The 21,380-nt window shown below is 40.0% G+C and overlaps 2 protein-coding genes across 3 annotated transcripts in view; both read right to left on the bottom strand.

Annotated features, from left to right (window-relative positions):
• Positions 1-10,003, bottom strand: part of ttyh2 (tweety family member 2) — a 51,890-nt gene extending 41,887 nt beyond the window's left edge. For both annotated transcript variants that reach the window (XM_029457026.1, XM_029457027.1), the window contains exon 1: positions 9,605-10,003. In XM_029457026.1, the coding sequence (XP_029312886.1) occupies positions 9,605-9,733 (129 nt within the window). In that variant the 5' untranslated portion in view covers positions 9,734-10,003. The remainder of the gene's footprint in view (positions 1-9,604) is intronic.
• Positions 10,004-10,985: 982 nt separating this feature from the next.
• Positions 10,986-14,313, bottom strand: rpl38 (ribosomal protein L38). Its single transcript, XM_029455487.1, has 5 exons — positions 14,246-14,313; positions 14,013-14,039; positions 13,364-13,424; positions 12,654-12,776; positions 10,986-11,056 (listed from the first exon to the last, which is right to left on the bottom strand). The coding sequence occupies exons 2-5, from the start codon at positions 14,013-14,015 to the stop codon at positions 11,031-11,033; spliced, it is 213 nt and encodes a 70-aa protein (XP_029311347.1). The 5' UTR covers positions 14,016-14,039; positions 14,246-14,313; the 3' UTR covers positions 10,986-11,030.
• Between the last annotated feature and the right edge of the window lie 7,067 nt (positions 14,314-21,380).

The following is a 21,380-nucleotide window of genomic DNA, read 5'->3' as shown; positions in this document are numbered from 1 at the left end:
TGTAATTGAGGTGAACACGGTAAATGAGATGGAGAATGTGGGGAGCAGGTGGATAATATGAACATGTGGGGGAGGGGTGGTAGGCAGACTGCCTCAGATTGTTCGACGGGGGAATGAAAGGGGGGAAACTCACAAATACTGGGCCACCCAGCCGCTCTTATCGCCATGGTAACGTACAGGTTAGTTGGTTCACTTGCGACAGAGATGGAGGACGAGTGAAAGGGCGAATTATCAGAGCCTATTTGAATTAAGCAGCATGTGACGGGCCTGCTTAAATTGCCATGCCTCTGTCTTGTGATTCCCCTGCAGCCGGGCAATGCAGAGAAAGGAGGGAATGTGGCAGAAAGGGGAGAGGGAAAATACTGAGGGACGGGGCTGGGGAACTTTAATAATCTTTATATTACCTTTTACTAAGTTTCATGCTGTTTGACCCATTGTGTTAATCAAAACGTGCACGGGGCTTTAGAAGAAGCTCACAAATGTATTATCTTTTGGATGAATATGTATTCCAAGGTAGCTTTTAAAGCAGTTGTGGCCCAAAACAACACTCTCCACTTTCTTTCTGTCCATCACTCTCTCTCTCGCTCTCTACTGTCCTTTCGTCTCAGTAGTAGGGCGCAAAAATAATGGCTTCTGAATTATGTAGCACATCCATTTAGTGGAAGGTCGCACACAGAGACCGTACCTGCACAAAGACACACACATACACGCACACAGCACAACCCCATCCTGGAACCATCACTTCACAAGTGCTCCAACCTTCCATTAAGTTTCAAAACACCATTTATCTATCTTTTACCGAGCAGGAGTGTACACACATTCGCTCTTTGGTAAAAATCTAATTGGCAGCTCTGACCACTTAACTGCTAACTAAATCAGGTCTGAGTAGTTTCCCGTAACAGCAGACTCGATATGTTAACACCCTTCTCCTTACTTACTCGTTCTAACTCAAGAGGCCCACTCTGCTGTCTTCTCCGTTTTGTTTCCTCTCAATTGTCCCTACAGACAGGGGGTGGGGTTAGCACGAGGCTGGAGGCAATGACACGAGGAAAGAAAGGAAGGAAGATCTAGCTGAGCGGAAAGGCAATCCCTGAGATGAGGATGTGTAGGGAGTATAAAAAGAGATAAAAGAGAAATAGGAAGACAGCGCGAGTGATGAACGGAATATTGTAGGTAATAAAAAACAATGAGAGAGTGTGGATGAGTGAACGCACAGGAAGGAGATAAAGAGACAAAGTGTGTGTTTGCATGTGCCTATGTCCATAATGGCAAGACAAAGACGCTGCTTCCTCATCCAGCTACCTCAGACAGACTCTTCATCACTCAGTGCACGGCCCAGTTTCTCTCCAGTCCATTGTAGATGGCTTTCCCCCTGAGGCTTGAACGTTGCATAATGGTACTGTTCCCCCCCCCCCCCCCCCCCAAAATAGTGAGTGAACCTACGACTCTCATTGTTGGATGTACTAAAATAAACACACAAGCGCATGGTAATAAAAAAAAAGCCATACGCTCTGCCCGTAAGCATGACTAATGGACTAATTTCAGGGATGACACATAGGTGAACTCAGCAAAGTTAACCAAAGAGGAACTATTTGAGCCATCTGTTACTCACAAATACAAAGCTGACAGTTAATGAAGTGCATCCGATGTAATACAATTAGGGGTACAGCTAATTACAACTTGATTCAGCGAGTAACCTATCCATTGTTTGTTTCAATTAATCTATAGAATGTGAAAGGTAGTGAAAAATGCCAATCCAAGTCCTAGGTTTCGTCCACGACTTAAACAATTAATCAATTATAATTGTCAATTAAGCTTCTGTCAATCAAGTTACTGACTTAACTACTAAAGATGTTAGCATTAAATACAATACAAAAGACCTGCAATAAATACAACTTTATAGCAGTCCATAAATACAATTTTTTCCTAATATTCAATGTCCATGTATAAAGGAATGGCATGTTTTACACAGAAAGTCCGACCTCTAGATGGGCAGTGGCTCCACAGTTAAAACAGCTGCTTTGTTTCGCAGTTATGGAAACAGAGGATGTGGAGGATGAGCTGCACGTCAACATAGATGCAAACTCACAACAGCCTAAGTGGTAAATAATTATTGCCTTATGCTGAGCGCCCTTTAAAAAACAATTCTTAATACACACGTAGAGGCCATAATTAATACATTGAGATGGAAAGTACTTCCATCTGTTGCACTGCATCTGCTAAGCAGGACTAAGACATGTGACAGTGGAATTCCAAAAGCTTGGAGTAGTGCTAAATGCACGCTAAGCGATATGAAGTGTCTTCCGCAAGCATGGCTGCTCCACAGCAGGTGGCAGACAGCTGTGCGGAGGTGGAGGAGATCTCCAGGCACAGTGTGCACCGATGTGCAATATGTGTGTGTGTGTGTGTGTGTGTGTGTGTGTGTGTGTGTGTGTGTGTGTGTGTGTGTGTGTGTGTGTGTGTGGGAGGACAGTGACATTCCTTCAACATGATAGGGGTTAAACGTGTGTCAGGTCAGTTTGAGAAGGAAGAAGAAGACATGGACAAAGAGAGAAATTTCATTTTGAAAGTTGAAGCATAGTGAGCAGCAGGAGCCTCTTCTCGCTGTTAGACATCTATAGAGAGGACTTTAGTCTTTTACTTTACTTGTAATTCTCTGTCATTTCTATTACAGGGTAATTTAGTATAGCACGTCCATGAAGTTGAGAGACTCACTAAAGACTCCAGAGCTCCACAAACTCTGGATCCTACAATCCCATAATGCAAGCTCAAGCTGAGATAACTCTCTGTTATTTCCTCAGACTTAACAAAGTTCCCCTAGACATTATAAAACAGTTTTCAGTGCTTCTCATGTTGAGTAAACTGATCTTGGAGGAGTTCCCCTTTAAAGAGCAAGAACACAGATTCTTTTTTCGAAATCTTCTTGTGAAGAAGCCACGAAATATTCCTCTGGCATGTCCTCCTTTGATACACACAACAACACTTTATATAATGAATTTGTACCACGATGAAGGGCAGAATGTGGGCTGCCGAGCGCCTTAAGAAATAGCATCCCTATGAACAAAATGCCCCTCTCCCCAGAGATCAATGGAGCAGTCCGACTCACTGTCTTCCTCCATGCTGCTGCCTGTCGCGCTCTGACACTTGGGTGAACGCCCAAGGGCCCGGGACTCTTTCCGGCAGACTGCACTCAGTCGGGCCAGCCCATGTTCACAGCTGGGATGCCATTAAGTCCCAGCAAAGCGACCCATGGGTTATGAATGAGAGGAGGGGAGGAGGAAGAAGGGGCTTCGTTGCTAAAGGATCCTTTAAATCTGTTACGCTGCATTGCTTTGTGGCCCTCACCTTTCTGCCATAACAGACTGAGGGTCTCAGGAGCTTTGTGAGGTGTAGTGCTTGCTCCTCAAAAGAGAAATGTTTGGCTTATTCCTTCATGAATCTCTTTCATGTAGCTGCTTCTGTATGGGCCATGCTTAACAGGACACCTTTGGAGTGCAGGGAAGCGAGTTATCTCCTTTTTTCCTTCACACCCTCTTTGAACCCGAAGCCCCTCGGGGGAGTCAGAGGTCGTGATTTTGATGCTACACCCCCAACAACAAAGGAAACCCAACCCCCTAACTTCCAAAGGAAGAGCAGATTTTCATTGTTGAAATGCGGTTGCCTGAATCTACTTGTCCCATGTTCAGCTCTTCATCACCAAACTCAATTCATGACACAAGGAAATGCAGAGAAACAATCATAAACCCCCAGCATCATGGATAGTCATACAGTTCTGTCATAACCTGTTTACATGTTGTTAGATCAGCATGAGGGATGAACACACTGCCTTATTAGTACAGACCTCGGCCATACCATCCAGCCAATCGGGTGATGCTAATCACTGGCTTCAAGCAGTACAGAGACAGATTGGGGTTAATGACCTTCTGGAGAGCCAGAGGGGACCCAGTGAGTGCATCTTTCTATGTGTATGCATGAACGAAACGAGAAATAAGTGGGGGGGGGGAGAAAGACATCATGCCTTTTACAAAGGCTGAACTGCAGTGAATCACTGTTCTAACAAAGAGTCATTTACACGAACAGGGAGAGGCTGAGGTGGCACGAAGAACATGGAAATAAAGACAGATTTAAGATTGAGTTTCTTGAGGAGGAGGTGAGAGGAGTAGTTACACTTCCAATGCAATCGGAGCAGTTGTGATAGCTGAACACAAAATGGATTTTCAGCCCTTGTTATGCATCATTTTCCATTTTCTATCACACAAACTAAACACAGCTTACACACCCAGCTGATTTTAATCAGTTCAATTGTAAATGCATTGTGTGAACAAGGGCTGCTACAGAGATGATCTTATATTTGAGCAATTTTCACAATAACTGCATTAAGAAATCAAAGTACCGGTAACTGCATCACTTGAAGGACTATCTTTTTCTAAAAGTGAGAAATATATATTATCCTCAGGACTTCACATAAATACTCTGTCTTCCACACATGAGCGGCTCCGAAACAACGGCCCATCCATTTAGATCAGTATGTGAAGGTTTAACATCAATAAACAAAAAGGGGAAGGGGAAGGAAATGCTGATGAACGGAGAACAAAAGCGAGAAAGAGGGAAAAACAAAGACGACCGGAGAAACAGAAAGGTCTGGAGGAGGAGGCTGTTTGCGTGCACTCTGGTGGGTCATTGTTCCCAGGGAATCTCTGTAAGAAAAGCCAGTGAGGCAGAACCATCGAGTGTCTTAAGAGTGTTGGTTTGCTCCTGTAATTGAAACGCATAGTCTGTGGATTGCCTTGTTCATTTCTTCGATATCATTGTAGGCCTCGGTAATAGCAAGAAAAAGGCTTTCAATAGAAAGTGATCAGGGGATGAGACGAGAAACATTGCTTTGTCAAGGACGGAGCTGTTATTAAGCAAAGACTCTTTGTTCCCCTGTGCTGGAGGATGGACAAATGTGCTTTAATCATCTGTAATTATGTAAAGGAAGTGTCAAATCTACCTAGATGTGCTAGATGACCTACATGTTAGTTAAGGTAATAAAACTGATTTCCTTTTTTTTTTTGCATTAATTGCTGCAGTTACTGAATATCCAACGCTGTCAGTTCTATAAAGTGACCTCAAGGACGAACATCATAAATCTCTACTTTAAAATACAAACGCTTTTTTTACCATTCTTGCTTATGTTCAGGACATAATGCATATTACACTCGAGTAGGTAGATCCTTGACAGAACAGACCATAGCAATAGAATAAAAGTAGAATGGATACTCGCATTCAAATCAACATGGCGGGATGGTCCGAGCAGCGACCGACACTGACTGTTGTAAGAGGCTCACTTCCATAACAATCTCCGTTGCCTTGCCGCTAGAGAAGAATTGAGGATTGCTGGATTTAATTGCTCCATATTGTGGATGGTAGGACACAACTGAGTTCTCAAATGGCCCCACTGTCGTCACCATGACAACTTCTTGCCAAATGACCACGGCAAACAGTTCAATGTCCGTTCTACTGTCTTTCTATTTGTATGGACTGTTTTTGTAGTGAGAGTACAGAACACGGCACATTTTCCTTCAGCAAAAGCGTAACATGTTACACATGTTGTACAGCCACAATCTTCATGTCAACAACAGATAGTAAACAACGTGGACAAGCAGTGACCTCCAGATAGTGAGTTACCATGAGGCCGATAACCACCTGCAGAGAGACAATTCTATCATATTGTCTTTCATCAAAACACCTCTGTGGCAACTGTGATTTGCCATGGTCTCGTTAACCTGATAAAATTAGTAAACATCTTCTCCTAAATAAAATAATAAGTAAAATGGGTTTAGGTAGATTTATAACTCCAACTGAAGTGGAGTCATTTCTTATTGGACGAATACAGTTTTGGGAAATCGACGTATTTGTTTTCTTGCTGACAGTGAGATAAGAAGATTTATACGACTGTCAGAGCTGTCCGTTAAATATGAAGCTGGAGCCAGGATGCATTTAGCTTAGCTTAGCATTACAACTGGAAACGGGGGGAACCTGGCTTTGTCTAAAGATAACGAAATGTATCTAATCAACATGTAAGATCTTGTTTGTTTAATCTGTACAAAATACAGAGATACAAAAATTACAATTTGGGGTTATGTGCGGGACTGTTTCTTGAACAGGGGCAGTGACTTCCTGGAGTCTTATGCTAAGCTAAGCTTCAGAGTGGTATCTACAGTATCATTTCTTAAACTCAGGACCAAGGATTGTTCTAAGTTGTGCAGCAGTAATTACTTTTGAAAGCAACAGCCTGACTTTGTTGGATATAGTTGGCCCTAATAATAGCGACACTGCTTGCTGGCTCAGACACCGATACACACAACATCAACATATTATACCATAAAGCAAACAGAAACACTAATGTGCTGTGGATTGCACATTTTTCCAACTCTTTTTATTTCAGGATTGTAATTAATTTCCAGTATTATGTCACTCAATAACAGCATTTACAATCACCATTACTTATATGATCCTGGCTGCTTGGATAGTATCAGAGTATGAGAAGCAGCAGACACAAAAGGTATTTGGCAAAAACTTGTCACAAAGCAGGAAATGGGAAGGGAAGTCAGATGGACCAGGACCTGCTGACCTACACATGATATCTCGCTCAACAACAAAAACACACACAGACACACACAAATAATTGGAAAACTAGGCTCCTGTCCTTTTTTTGGGTGAGCTTTTTCAGCTGTCAGTTTTTGCCCTCCTTCCATCCTCCAGGCATCGGGACAGAGACGTACATTTAACACATCAGACAGACTTGCTGAGAGCATGTGCATCCCCAAATCAATCATCAACAATGCTGGGGTGTCACTTTCTCACAGAGAGGTCAGAAGGTATCGATATGCTTTAAAAAAAGTACATTAGGAATTCCTTCGGGGAGAAACTTCCATAAGCTCTTTGAGGGCGATCAGGGAGACGATGTGCAGCGAGTAGGCAACGATATGCAGCAGGTAGAAACACGGTTGCCTTTATTAATAGTCCGAAAACAAGTATTATGACCAACTGTAGTTCATTTCAAGCATAAAGAACCCTCAACGCAGATTTTCCAAAATATGTGACTAGCTTGGTTATTGTCAGAAGACACAAATTAGAGAGAAACTCCAGTCAGCTGATTCAGACATTCCATTACTGACAATACCAGTGTCCAAAAGAGGGTGAGAAACCTACTAACACACACACATACACACTCACACTCACACACACACTCACACACAGACAAAGAACAGGGAAAGATCACGACCCCTTGCATTCCATCACATTGGATGGCCCAAAGCCAACAGAGGAATTCACCAGGATTGCCCACACTACAACTAGGCAATTACAATCCCACTGAAACGGCCTACAGCAGCGGCCAACTAAGCATGGATTCAGCAATCCCTTTACCTAAGAGTGGACTCGACCTTACACGGCTCAATTATATAACAACATTTCTTTCCAATTAGACTGAATTCTTTACTATTAGTTGCAATACTGTTAATCATCCCAGCGCAGAAACAAACTTGACACTATGTTCATTTCCACCACAGTGTAATGCTTTGCAGTGTTATTACTAGAAAGACTATTTAAATGTTTAATTAACATCCTAACAATTCAGCAACTATGCAAGTACATCCAGGGGGTGATACAGCACCTGTTTTCCCCAGTTCTCCGAGCCTTGATTGCATATGCGTCATATCATCACTGCTACTAATGCAGTCAACGAAGGAGGTGGTGATCAGAATTAAGTTTGACAGCCCACACATGACAGGAAATGTAATGGCCTAAATAGCACTGCATCAGTTTGAAATTGTGTCATTAGCTTTGGTGCTTTGCAGAGAATTGTTCTACAAAGTGGGAATATGAAGGGCTTGACCTATATTTGTGGAGAAAATAGACTAAAGAGAGCAGGAGCAATGGCTGTGTGAGAGAGAAAAACAGACGTACAAAAGTCAGAGAGCAAGATAAGTCGATGGTTGCAATGATGGGGTTTCCCACCCCTGACTTGAGAGTCTGTGGTTGATGTTTTTTTTAGAAGGAAGTGCTGCTGAGACTCACCACCCTCCCCTCCCACACCCTGTGGCTCTGACTCTACCTCCACAGTGCTACGGAGAATGGAAACTGGCAGCATGAGAAGACAAAAATCTCCTTCACTTTGCCTCTCTCACCATCTTTTACCTGATACCAGTTACACAGAACATTCAATTTAGTTGTGCTGCCATCTGATATCTTGTAGAGCAGAAATGCATCTACTAGTGTTGGTTAAGGGATCATAGCAAAGGGTAGCATCACAGCTAATGTTGAAGCCAATGTTTTAGTACATTATGATGCTATTGGACCACAGACACTAAAGCTATTGGGAAAACACTTGCTTGTTCCACCTCAGCTCCACCCTGTTGCCCGTACTTTTGTAAAAATCAATGTTTGACGAAGTGAAAGCGTGATTGCAAAGTACTATCAAACAATATATCACATCATTTATGATACTAGTGCATGGTATCCTCCAGGCATTAATAGCCTAAAATTAGCCGGATTTCTGCAAGTTTATGCTTTATTACACATTTATTTTACATTTGACTGACAACACATGTATATTCCCAAAACTAATTCTTCCATTGTCTGTCACTTCACTTGTGAAATGACTTCCACATCTTTATGAGGCTCCTCTCTGGCTGACTCCTTGAACCCTGAAGGTCCACTGACCTCACCCTGAGACCCCCCCTGTGCTAAGAGGCTGCAGGAATGAATTTAAACGTCATCCATTCAAAGCATGACGTCTACATGTACTGACAGAAACTTAACTGTAACCCTGAAAGATTAAACAGTGACATAATAAATAATTCATAGTACTTGACATGTGTTCACAAGCAGGTCATTAGTCATCCAACAGTTGATCCCAACCCACTTCAAAACTGTGTGAAATAGTCCTGTCACCGCCTCTGGAATAAGAGGGGAACCACTTTAACTCCCAAGGGTGAAACACATCTATGCTTAACATTCACACACCCACATGTGCTTCCTGATCCCCTCTCTCTCTGTGTCCCTCCAACAGACAAAATCACTTATTTGTCCAACTTAAAAAATAGTTGAAAACTGTTACCAAGCCTAATTGAGAGCAGTATTTACAATATGTGCATGTTCTGTTCTGTATCAAAGCATTTAACTCAATGGTGAGGTACCATTTTTCCAAAGAGGAACAGTTTTTTGAGAAATAACAACTTAAACAGATAGCACAGAGTATTTCTGACTTGGTCCACTGGTCGATGGGACTGGATATACTGTAGCTCCTAATACATGTGGAGGACTCTTCTTCCACTTAAGCGGACTGGATGACATTCAGAGACATTATGGGACACTGTTGTCATCAATTGTGCAAAATGTAATTTGAAAGCAGCAGAAATCATAATGTTAACACCCTATAACTGATGAAACCACACGAGTGCCAGGACTGTTATGAGCCAAATATTATTATTATTATAGAAAGTGAGTCAAAATCTCACTATTGGGTATCATACATGCATATTGTGTCACTGTTTTACTTGTGTCCTTGATAACTGTGCTCCTAATAAAGCCCCCTGTCCCATCTTCCTCTACTGACCTGCTGGTAGTTCTCTTCTTCGGGCTGGAAGCTGTTGTCAATGGGCTGAAACCTCAGGTTGATATGAGGAAAATTGTGAAGCCAGTAAGTCCACCAGGGCGCAATGTAATCCACCCGAGCCGAAGACATCCCTGCCCAGATTCTTTAAAAGTTCGGCTACAACCTAAATTAGCCTCTCTTTACTAAAGCGGGCTCCGGAGATCTTAATCCCGTCTCATATCAAACAAAGACAAAGATAAAAGCATGCTCATTTGTGAAAACACACTCAGCCACACATGAGAGAAACCGTCCTGCAGAGACCGCAGTGTTGCTGCAAAGTGAAATCCGACAGTTTTTAGCATGAAAGAAATAATCACACTGCGCCCATGTCTCCGTGTGTGTGTGTGTGGACCCTCAGCTCCTCTCCGACCGACAGCGACTCCAGACTCAGTCACAAGCAGGAACGCGCATAGGACACGAGGTGATACGGGAGCGCGCAAAGACGCCCCTCGGAGTTAAGAAACCTAATTCTGCCAGCATGTCAGAAGACTGTTTAAAAAAATGCATCGATTCAATGTGTAGTGAAATAATTTTCATTTTGACATAATATTCCATTGTTCAAGTGTCGTTTCATCAGTCTCTGCGCGGAATAAACTACAGCACTGCCATCTAGTGGTCAACTGAGACAAATAGATGTGTAGCAGGGGTGTCACTCGTGTCATAGGGGACGTCCGAATCACTATACTAGCAACTTATTTTTTAATTGTATAAAAAACATTTGTAGATACTTAATCAGTAAACTTACAAGTTCAAGTTCACCTCAAGTTGTGGTGGCCTGTTGAATACCATTCCAGAAATCAATTCACACATGGGCATCTAGTTAAGAGTGAGCTTAAACTGAGGTTTTAGGGTTTGTGCGATGCTGCACTTCTGTATAAAAACATTTAATGATTGTATTGTACTTATACACAATAGTATACAAATGATTTTAATTTGCGCAACATGAGTAAATGTACTTCTGAAAAACAAGTATGAAGTGTGAAGGATTGAAGTGTGACACAGAAGTTAGTGAAGTTTCAGTTTATCAAAGGAAATTAACCACCTACAGAAAGAGAGTAACAAATGAGAGTAACAAATTCAAAGTTTATATCATACTTTGGGTTTATTTTAACACGTCTTTGGAATGGAAGGTGGTTCTCGGCAATTTCAAGTCTGATTACAGCTAAAATCTTACATCTTGTGGAAAGACGTCAAACCACATATGACCCAATATGTTTTAACAAGTTGGCTACTCACAATACCAAGGACTCTGACAACACTTCACGATGAGCTTTTGATCCATCATGTTAGCATTATGGCTCGACAATATGGCAAACGCAACAACAAAAAACCCACAGACAAATAACTGTTTTCCAATTTTTATTACAATTATCTGTACATCTGGGATTTACTTCAGCTCCTTCACAGCCAGACCTGTAAAGAGAAAAACAGGTTAGGAAACATTCACTGGCTTAAAACATCACATCAGCAAAACACAGGGCACTTATTTTCTGTACCCAACATTGTTGAACATGTCTTATTCTGAATGTAGGTGTAAAGTTTTTGTAAGAAGGCATTTGACGAGTACCCACTAATGAACAGGTTACAGAATCCCTTGTTAAAAAGGAGGAATTACCACAAACACTTCACAGTCGCCTTTGAACAACAAACCAGACGGACTTAAGTCAACATAAAATAAAATGGTTGCCTGCGATATTTAAATTGATCCAAATCTTTAACGAGGCGACTACTATAAAGGCTTATGGTTCATTGTATAAAAAACCCGACAAATTACTTAATGGAAAGCACACAATAAAACAATTTAATCAGTGCAGTCAGTCGTCTCATATGGATCACAGCTTGGTGGATCTCCAATGAAGACAGACAAATGTGTTTTTTTATTGGACTACATCAAAATTTATTTTTGTACTTAATTACTTGCAAACTATAAAGAAATAGTTGCCGTTTTAGCCCATACACTATTTTCATACTCAGAATTTTCAAACTTTGATAAAGTATAAGCAGCCACCTAAAGAATACACTAGTGAAGTTCTAGGAAAACATCTTTGTAAGAAACTCATTTCAGATTAATAGAATGAAAAACAGCCAACATGCACCTGGGTTCACAGGTGACTTAAATGAAGAATCCACTGAGCAGATGATCATAACTGCGATAATATTCCATGACAACTATATACAGACTTGGACATCAACTTTAAGTATCTACAAACATCCAAACAAGGCGAGTCATATTAGGCAGCACTAATTAACATGCATCTCTCCTGCATATACTGCACACATTCATCACCCTGGAGTCATTTTAAAATAGTGACTACCATGTCAATGCACTTTATGGTTTGACATATGCTGCAATGATGAGACTTAACAAATAAGCGCAAACGTTTTTTTTTCCTTCAGATTTCTGGCTTGATCCTGCTCGAGTTTCAGTAATCATCATCCTGAAGACTTTGCATTCCAATATAAAAACTACCTTGGAAGCCGTGTCTGTATTTTTGCTTAAAGTTGCAGTTAGTCATTTTTCACGAGGACCTACGATTATCTACCGTGTGGACTCTTCCGATTTAAAAATGCTACAAAGTCCAGCCAAGTTTTCACTTTGAACAAATGCAGTTTAATCATTTCTTTCTACCAATATGCACTGATGATGTTGCTGAGGCCCAACAAAACACAGTAAATCCATTTCCAGCATTTTAAAACATCTGCAAACTTACTACGAATGCTCTGGAAACTGCTTTGTTCTCAGTTTCAGAGTTAATTAGCACATTTCTTCTTTTTACAGTGCATTGCTACCACTATTGCCATCCTCAGCTGTCAACAGAAATGTATCACGCTGTGCTTGTGGTGCATGTGCATCCTTGAGCACATGCTAGTAGAGTAAGAAGCTCAGAACCACTAATACAAACATGCTCCAAGTGTTCCAAAACTGAACAGGGTACCATCAGGAAAGATGCAAACGGGAAAATGTAAGAATATGTTCAAGGTCAAATGTACACAACTTATTAACACTGACCTGGTGGCAGGGACTGCTTGAGCTTCTCAGCCTTATCCTTGTCTGTGATGACCAGTGTGTACAGGTACCTGCTGCAGCGCACCTTGAACTTAACATTGTCCTTGTTCTTCTTGATCTTTACGGCTGAAGGAAGACAAAACAAGCAAGTTGAGATTCAACCACAGAAACATCTACTTGAAAAACACATTAAAAACTTCAGTGAGATGTGAGTGCATCATTACACATTTTACAGGTCGTCATTTCTGAATAATTTCCTATGAAGTTTCTGCACACTTGTAAGATTTGGGACAACCTATAAGAAAACAGGAATTTCCTTGAAAGAAAAGCTTAATTAAAGCTAATTTTCTTTTTTTAAATAATAGTTGGAAACTTTATTCTCCATATATTTGGACTTGTATGCTTGCCTATAGAAATATTTTACGTTTTTGGATGTTCAGCATGTTCACCGACATATTTGGAATAAAGTGGAGGCATGACTTCATTTAAGAAATGGAAAAGTATAGGTTTTATACTAGAAAAACTAGATCTATAAAATGAAGGGTTGTCAGGGTTTTATTTGAACAAAGCTTGCAAGTACCGTACTTGTTTGATATTCTAGCAGTGGATAAAATACCCTCAAGGTTGTCAGCTGCACATCAAGTTAAAACGTACATTGCTTATATTTACATCAACCAGGTCAGGCAGGTGAGATAGTTAAGAGTTTAACTTACACTTGGCATCCTTCCTCCTTGCTGTCAGCAGGAAATCTTTGATTTCTCCTATTTGGCGAGGCTACAAATAAAGAACAGAGCAGGCACGGTTATCTTTCAGACTAAAGCATCAAACCTCAGATTAAGATTGAACAACAAAGTGATGTTAAGGGACCGGTGGAACCGATGTTTCTGGTAGAAGTCGAAACCCAGCACTAGGTCCATCATTATTCTAGCAAGACTTAAAAAGCATCACGAGCACATCAGCCTGAGATGATAGCATGCCTTGCAGACGACAAAACACAGCGACAAAGTTACTGTAACTACCGCGCGGCACCCATGGCCAACATATGATACGTAAAGCCTGAATCGGAACAGCTACAGCCAACATGGATAGACTAGTTTGAGTAGTTATCCCCACCTCATAACTTAGATTAATCCATATTATTATGGGCTCGTAAACATGCCATTCCCATGCGACAGGCTGTAGCCAGGCGGCCCAAGCGAGCAGCAGTATGCTAATGCTAATCACTAAAGCTAGCCGCTGTATCTGACGCTTTATTCATCTCAACAAACACATTTCTCGTTATGACATTCCCACACTCACAAGATGCAACATAGTTAGCTATATAGACTAAGTGAATGAAGTATTTAAATGAGAAGTCCTTACCATGCTGCCGTGTCAGCGGACTGAACGCTGGGGAAGAGCAGAACAAGATGGAGTCAGTTTATCGGTTATAACAAGGGGAATACAAGTCTTGGTAAGAAAATGAATAACTCGTCATCCAGCTACTGAATTGATTAATTATGATTTAGCAGTAGGGGGATTTTGATTATTAATGTTTAAGAGGATGGATGATGATAGAATTTGTGATTTTGTTTATGTGTCAATGTGGAACTCACTCAGTCTGCAGAGAGGGGATGAAGAGGGGTGGAACTTCCGGTTATGAAGGCTTTTATACAGCACTACGGTAAACACAGAGAGACAATTTAAAGAAAGAAAAGCGTATTACCCGATGTAGCATTATCAGATATGGTCAATATCCCCATTATTATGGGTAAATATTACATTCATTCATATAAATGGAAAAATGTGGGTTGTCAGCAAACATCTCACATCATCCATAGCACAACAACAGGACCCATATAGTTTGCTTAGAAAACCCACAGAGGGACTGAGTACCCTCCACTCACTATGGTCAACATAGTTGCCAGTCACTTCCAAAATACTAAAACAAACAGATTTTATTTGTTAACTTTAGTTAAGCTTTAAATAATTTAGTCCTGCACCGTCTTCTGGACTGAGAGGTGAGCGGGGGAGCCTTGTGCACTGGATCAAAGATTTTTTAATGGGTCTCTGATTATTTAGCTCAGGTTTGCAAACTAGAACAATGTAAAGCCAGCTCACTGTTAGGAGAGAGTCAACAAGTTACAGTAAACTTTGATGTGAGAGTGTAGGCGTTACATTGATATGAATGCAATGTCTGTTGTACAAGTCAAAGATCTTTGTTCTGTCTTATGTTATTACCCTGTGTACATGTACAATTGAGAGAGTTTTTTGTTCTGTTAGTTGGATGTTTTTATCTTGTATACATGATTTTGTGTTTATATTTTCTTGGGTGATACCTAAGACAATATTTCTGACAATATTTCGGCCGGACAATAAAGTTTATTCTATTCTATTGTATTATATTTATACTATTATTCTTATTATATTATATTCATAGTCCAACTATAAATTCTAATGTACTGAATTGTTTTAAATATTTTAATTTTTAACCATTTTAAATAAGCTTTAAATATTTATCATAAGTGTCTGTATACACAGATATAAAAGAAAAAAGAAAAATAAGTAAATTGACTGCATTGTAAACAATTTGCAATAAATTGATCCCAATACCTCAAGATTATTCTAACGTAACTCAACCTTCAAAGAAAATGTATCAAATGAAATGTTGGCTTTCAAGAAAATCCCCAAATTTGAAACAAGCTTTTTTGTTACAACAATAAGATGTAGACGAGCCTATAAATGTACATAAAGTGTAATTTCTCTGAATATTCTGCTTGCTTTTGACCTCATAATCTCAGCAATGGTTAATCTCAGTCTGCTGCTAGTCAATGATTCGTTGCCTCTGTCATATCATAGTCAAACTATGAATTTATTCATTTGGTGCTTAACTGGACACGGATGATACACATAAGACCTTTTCTTGAACACAGTATGCATCGTACAGTATATAATGCCTGTAAAGCATTACTATCATGTAGGAAGGCCATTACTCACCTTCCTTCTCTGTGGCACTTTTGTCATCCTCCAATTCATTACATTGTTTTTTATCGAGCTCTTCCAGCTAAATAGCAATAGGCCATAGACTGTTTCTCATGCCTATCCCTCAGTGAATAGTGATCATAAAACCTCACATACCCTATCTCCTGGGCATGTTAGCAGCTGGTGACAGCTGCTGAGACTCTCCATGCAGTGATGGATGCACTAATGTATCAATCTCTAAGCATTGATGTCTTTGAAAAGTAACACGTTCTGTGTTTTCAAATATGTATTTTTACTGTATGGACCAGATCTCTCCTTCCACTAAATGTATGTCAAATTGAGTTTATTCATATATCCCAAATCCCAAGGTTTTCATGGTGGTATATGCCCTGCTGTGACTCTTGATTTAGATAAGGAAACACTCTTCCAAGACAGACAGACATGCAATAGGTGCTAATTGCATGCACACATAGACACAGGGAAGTAGCCAATTTTAGAAATACTGAAGTCATGATTCCAAACTCGTGTGGCAAAACCATAACCAGGAGGACAATTCTGAATAACCACGAGGAAAAGTCAGTGAAATAGAGTGGACTTTTTTTCTTCTCACATTTAATCATTAGGCTACATTTAACCGTTCACTAATATAGTTGTAGGTGAGTTCCCCCAGTGATTTTCAGATTTTTGTTTGTTTTTGTGGTCAGAAGAGGGTACAAACATGCAGCATTTCACAACAAAAGGCAACAAATTGAGAAAACAAATCTTTTTTTGTGTAGCAGGTTTTTTGCTATTTTTCCTATCCTTTGATAATTGACCATCTTGCAACTCCTTGAATTTATCTTGTGACTCCTTTAAGGGGTCCCGTCCGACCTTGTTTGAAAATCATCCTACATGATAATCAAAATGCTGTTTCAAAGCCCTCTCCACAGATTTCTTTTGAGAGAACCAGTTTAATTCCAAATAATAAACTAACATTCCCCTTTAAAAGAGCCCCACCTACTGGCAACAGAAACAAAGTGGAGGGGGGAAAGTAATTTAGAAATTAATATAATTCTGAATTAATGCATGCAATGAACACATCATAGATTGTGAATCGACTATTTAAGGTCAGTGGCTGGATATAATAGTTTAAAACTGGCGTTATAATTGTGCTTGGCAAGAGAGACCGCGAGTTTGTGAAAACCACAATGTGCATGCCCAAAACCTTTGGCAACGTGATGCTACCTGCTGTTGTCGTCGTAGTTGTCAAACTGAGATCACCATGAACAATGGGGATTATCTTCTACGACACACATTTAAAAGTCTCCCTTTGAGATAAACACCTTGGTGTTTACCAGCCGTGGGATATTGTAATAAGCCAAAAAAACAAAGCAGGTTCTCCAGTAAAAAGAGATAACTGCTAGCTTTCTAGCTAAAAGACACTTATTATTAGTATTATTATTTATTTATTTTTATTTCCCATGTGTGTTTATTATTTCGGAGGGGAAAGTACAGGCTTTCAGGATCTCAAGCTACTTTCTGACAGGTTTACCAAACAGGAAAGCTGCAGGACAACGCGTTTGAGAACAGGTATGTGCCCAGTAGCATTATCTCCAGTGATAACTGTGGCAGAGTGTGAAATAGCGCATTATGTCGAATTTTCTGGTTTAGCATCTGTTCAAAGTAGTTGTTGGCCCACCATTGTTTCTACTGAGAAGAGACTTATTATAAAGTGCGGACAGTTAAATATTCAATAGAAGAGGATGGATAAACCATTGAGCTGGTTCAATTGTAGCTCTTCTTGTATGGACAATAAAACAACTTCGGACAACTGACAAAACTAAAACGAAGGGGAAACATTTGGAGTTGTCGTTATTTATAGATTATTATGATGTAATTTTACTGGTCCGGCCCACTTGATATCAAATTGTGCTGAATGTGGCCCCTGAACTAAAATGAGTTTGACACCCCTGCTTTAAGGATTACATTCACACAGCAGGTTCAGGTGTCAGTGCTCCAGGTTTATCAGACTGCAACATTTCCTAAATTTCCCTCGGGATGAATAAAGTATCTATTATTTAGTGACTTTTGAATGGATAAATGGTCATCAATGTATAGTATGTATGTATTCCCCCCCCTCTTCTTAATCTGAAGTAACTGTGGATACAGAGAGGGCATAATCCCAGAGGCCTAATTTATTTCCTGCAAGACTGCTGTGTTATGTGCTTTAGTTGTATATATTCTGACAGGTATTTCTTTCGTTCCAGACTAACTGTAAATTATGGTTGCTCAAAAACCTAAAAGATTCGCTTGAGACACCTCTGAGGCTGCACACATTACAACCAAACCTGCTGATTTATGGGTTCAATTATCTTTTACAGTCAAGACAGATACATCCAAAGGGTGCACGAATAATAAGCCTTTAAGTATATAAATGGTTCACATTGAAGAAATCCCCATCTATTATTCCGGCAACTTGACAAAAAAGAAATTCAATATATATCTCCAACAGCAGAGCACTGTCAATGTACCAATGCTGCTGTAGTAAAGGTTGTAAAACACGTTTCTGCTCGGTGGGTGCTGGTGTCCTTTACTTTCCTTTACCTTAAGTTAATGCTTTGCCTACTAATTAATTGCACAAATGCGTTGTTTAAGATGGTTGTGGCTCAGGAATGCAGTCAGTGCACTATTGAATACAGATTCAGTATGTTTCCACTGGAACAGAGTTCATTAGTGAGCTCCAACAGCCAAAGACTGTTTTGGTATTCAAGTTTCAAATACGACAGACTAGCTTTGTCAATAATTTACACCAGGAGCTCTGTGCGAGCAGAGCATATTTGGTCGTTAAAGTTTGAGTGACACCTTAGTCTAGTTTCCACGGAGATCAACCTTGACATGACATTAATTCATAAAGACGGGAAACACAAGATCAGTCGTTTTTAATCAACCTACTATCTACGTGTCTGCCCGTGTCCACAGGCCATCTTCCCCTAGATACTCAATCAGTGCTTGTACTATTGGACACGTTTCATTCTGGATTTTAAATTTTCAGCAGTCTCTTGTCAATCAAGTTAAAAGACGGAATACGGTGTGTTGTAGTAATGGTTCAAAAATTTCAAGTACAGGCTGGAAAACCACACTGCACAATGTATGTTTCTATGCCTCGAGTCCTTTCTTCATGTTTTGTTTGCGGTCTTGAACCATTTTCCTGCCCATAACGGGAACTAGAATTAACTGTTTTTCTCAGCATGGCTTTGTACTCCTTTGCTGCAGAGAAGAATACTTTTATTTTTCAAACCAACATTCAGTCACACCGCTCCTTGGCATAAGAGGCAAAGGATGCTGGATTGTGACTTCATTCCTAAAGATTGTAAAAGATGTCCTCCAGTGTGATACGATGGCACTGCATTGTTTCATTGTTATAGGGTTGGATGGACAGTATGGAATCTGATGTAATGTAGAGTGTAGTGTATGGAGTACGTTGTTCCCTGTAAGTAGACACAAGACACAAGTGCTTAATTCATATGTATGAGTTTGAAAGTGAGATTCTGGTAATGGTCCTAATTTCATTATATTACCTATTGTTATCTTTTATTTGATATTTTATTGAATATCTGTATCTGTGAGGAGTGGATGAGTTACAGTAATAGTGCATGGGGTGGATCAGCTTAGCCTCATAGATTACAACAAATGACCATGCTCAGTTGAACTAAAGCTCTTCTGCACCGGGATGATCTTTATTCCATTTGCGTGCACAGCAACAAACATGATCCTCTGTGCCAAGCTGTTTGTAGAAACCCAGCATGATTATAAATACAAATTTTCCCAATTGCAGTTCTGCTTTCCTGGCAGTAGGGGGCAGTGAGTAATTGCTCAAAAGGGGATGGACTGTGTCTCATCCTCACTGTGACAATGGGAGACGCTGTGTATCAAGGAATAGACTCTCCTAGTCGCCAGTTCTCTATACTTTGGAAATGGAGCTATTGCAGGACTAAAACAAACGCATTTGACTGAATAAGATGTCATATGAGTATAGTTAAATAGAGCCCATATAAAGAAAAAAGAAGTAGATTTTATTAATTCCTCTTCTTTGTTATTTTGTATTACACACACACATGAAACTCATGCACATGCATTGGAGAGATGCCTGACAGCATGGCTGCAAAATGGTCGGCACTCCAAGCAGTTTTGGGTTCAATGTCTTGCTCAAGTGCACCCCTACCTGTCTGACTCCGATCTGAACCGGACACCCACAGGTTCCCAATTCAAGTCCTTGTGCCTTTTTTATAATTAGGCTTAACCCCAAAACCTCCTACAACAAGCGATTTTTAGTAAACAAATACCCCAGGAATTTACTTATCAATGCATAGAAGCTTTGTTTCAGCTTCAAGACATACATGTATCCCAATAATCTTTAGAGATATGGACTTTCTCTCTGCCTTTTCTTATAATCTGTACTTACAAATTACTATCTCAATAAGCCAGCCTATAGGAAACTGTTAGTTTATTTACGCAGCTGTGTTGGTTTGTTATTTCATTATGCACTGAAAACTAATTTAAAGTCCTTTTTTTAATTTTTGGACACACCTGGTATTAAAATTGTACCCTGAAACTATCCCGTGTTAAGTTAGTTTTAAAAATATGTGCCATCAGGCAGAGGGATGCTCGTACTTTTACTATGTGCTGGCTTAAAAAGGCAAAGGTTTAGAGGGTTAGAGGGAAAAAAGATTTTGGCTTAGAGATCTTTTTACTGTAACAGACACGTAAAGTGTGGATGATGGAATTTCAGGAGCTCCATTTCTGCCTGCGGGCCTGTATGGGCGACAGAAGCGGCTCTACCGGCTTATAAGTAATGCAGCAGCAGGTATCCGTTTTTAATCACGTTTTGATCTATGGATGAAAAGCAACAAAAGATTACCTGAAATAGTTTATTGAAGCGTCCTTATTGGATTTACTTCAGTCATGAAGTCAGTAGAAGGTTTTAAATGCATGTCTAGCTTGAATGCACACACTGTTAAATAGAGCAGAGGTGGCAGGGTGTATTATTATTATTTTTTTATGTAAAGGATTAAGTGTATCTAAAAAGTTATTCACTGCAGGCAACCACCTCCAGTGATACTGTAAATACAAAGGCTTAAAATTTAATGTGAAATTATAACGACTGGCTGTGTCATTGAAGTTATGTTCAAGTGCGCCTTTCATTAGAAATGCAGGAGGAGAGTACTTCAAAATCCTCGCTACCGCACTGCTTCACTAATCTCCCTGATTATTGATCAGATTGATTTGTTAAGTATTGATCCCTTTTCCAGCAGCCTTATCAGGCAAACTTAAAGTACATCTGCAGATGAGGGAAGATTATTAGAGTCTGAGGGTTTACACTGACAGAATCTCAATGTAAATGTGATTAGACTTGTCAGAGTATCTACAAACTGTTGAGAAAGTTTACTGTGAAATTCTCAATTATGCCCAAAGACCAATGTTGCTGCCATTCAGGCCTGTTCAGTTAGAAAAGCACATGGAGAATAGAGAAGAGGAAGTAGAGGAGAAGAAGAAGTGTCACCTATTCCAATATCAATCATCAATCCCACTTGTTACCCTTCAGGCCATTTCCAGTTTCCCCATTGTGCAGCGCCTAAGGGTTGACCGACTGTGCCTTGAATTATGCTGACAGACTATGTGGTGGTGAATGAATGTCACATTAAAGGTGGACCGAAAAGTAGAAATAAAGGATTTTTTGATTGAAAGGAATGTCCAAACGACCATTCTGAAATGGTGTTTTATAACCTTAAA

Source organism: Cottoperca gobio, chromosome 19 (assembly GCF_900634415.1).
Source record: "Cottoperca gobio chromosome 19, fCotGob3.1, whole genome shotgun sequence".
NCBI lineage: Eukaryota > Metazoa > Chordata > Actinopteri > Perciformes > Bovichtidae > Cottoperca > Cottoperca gobio.
The sequence above is the reverse complement of the archived record's forward strand: the minus strand, read 5'-3'. Positions and strand labels throughout refer to the sequence as shown.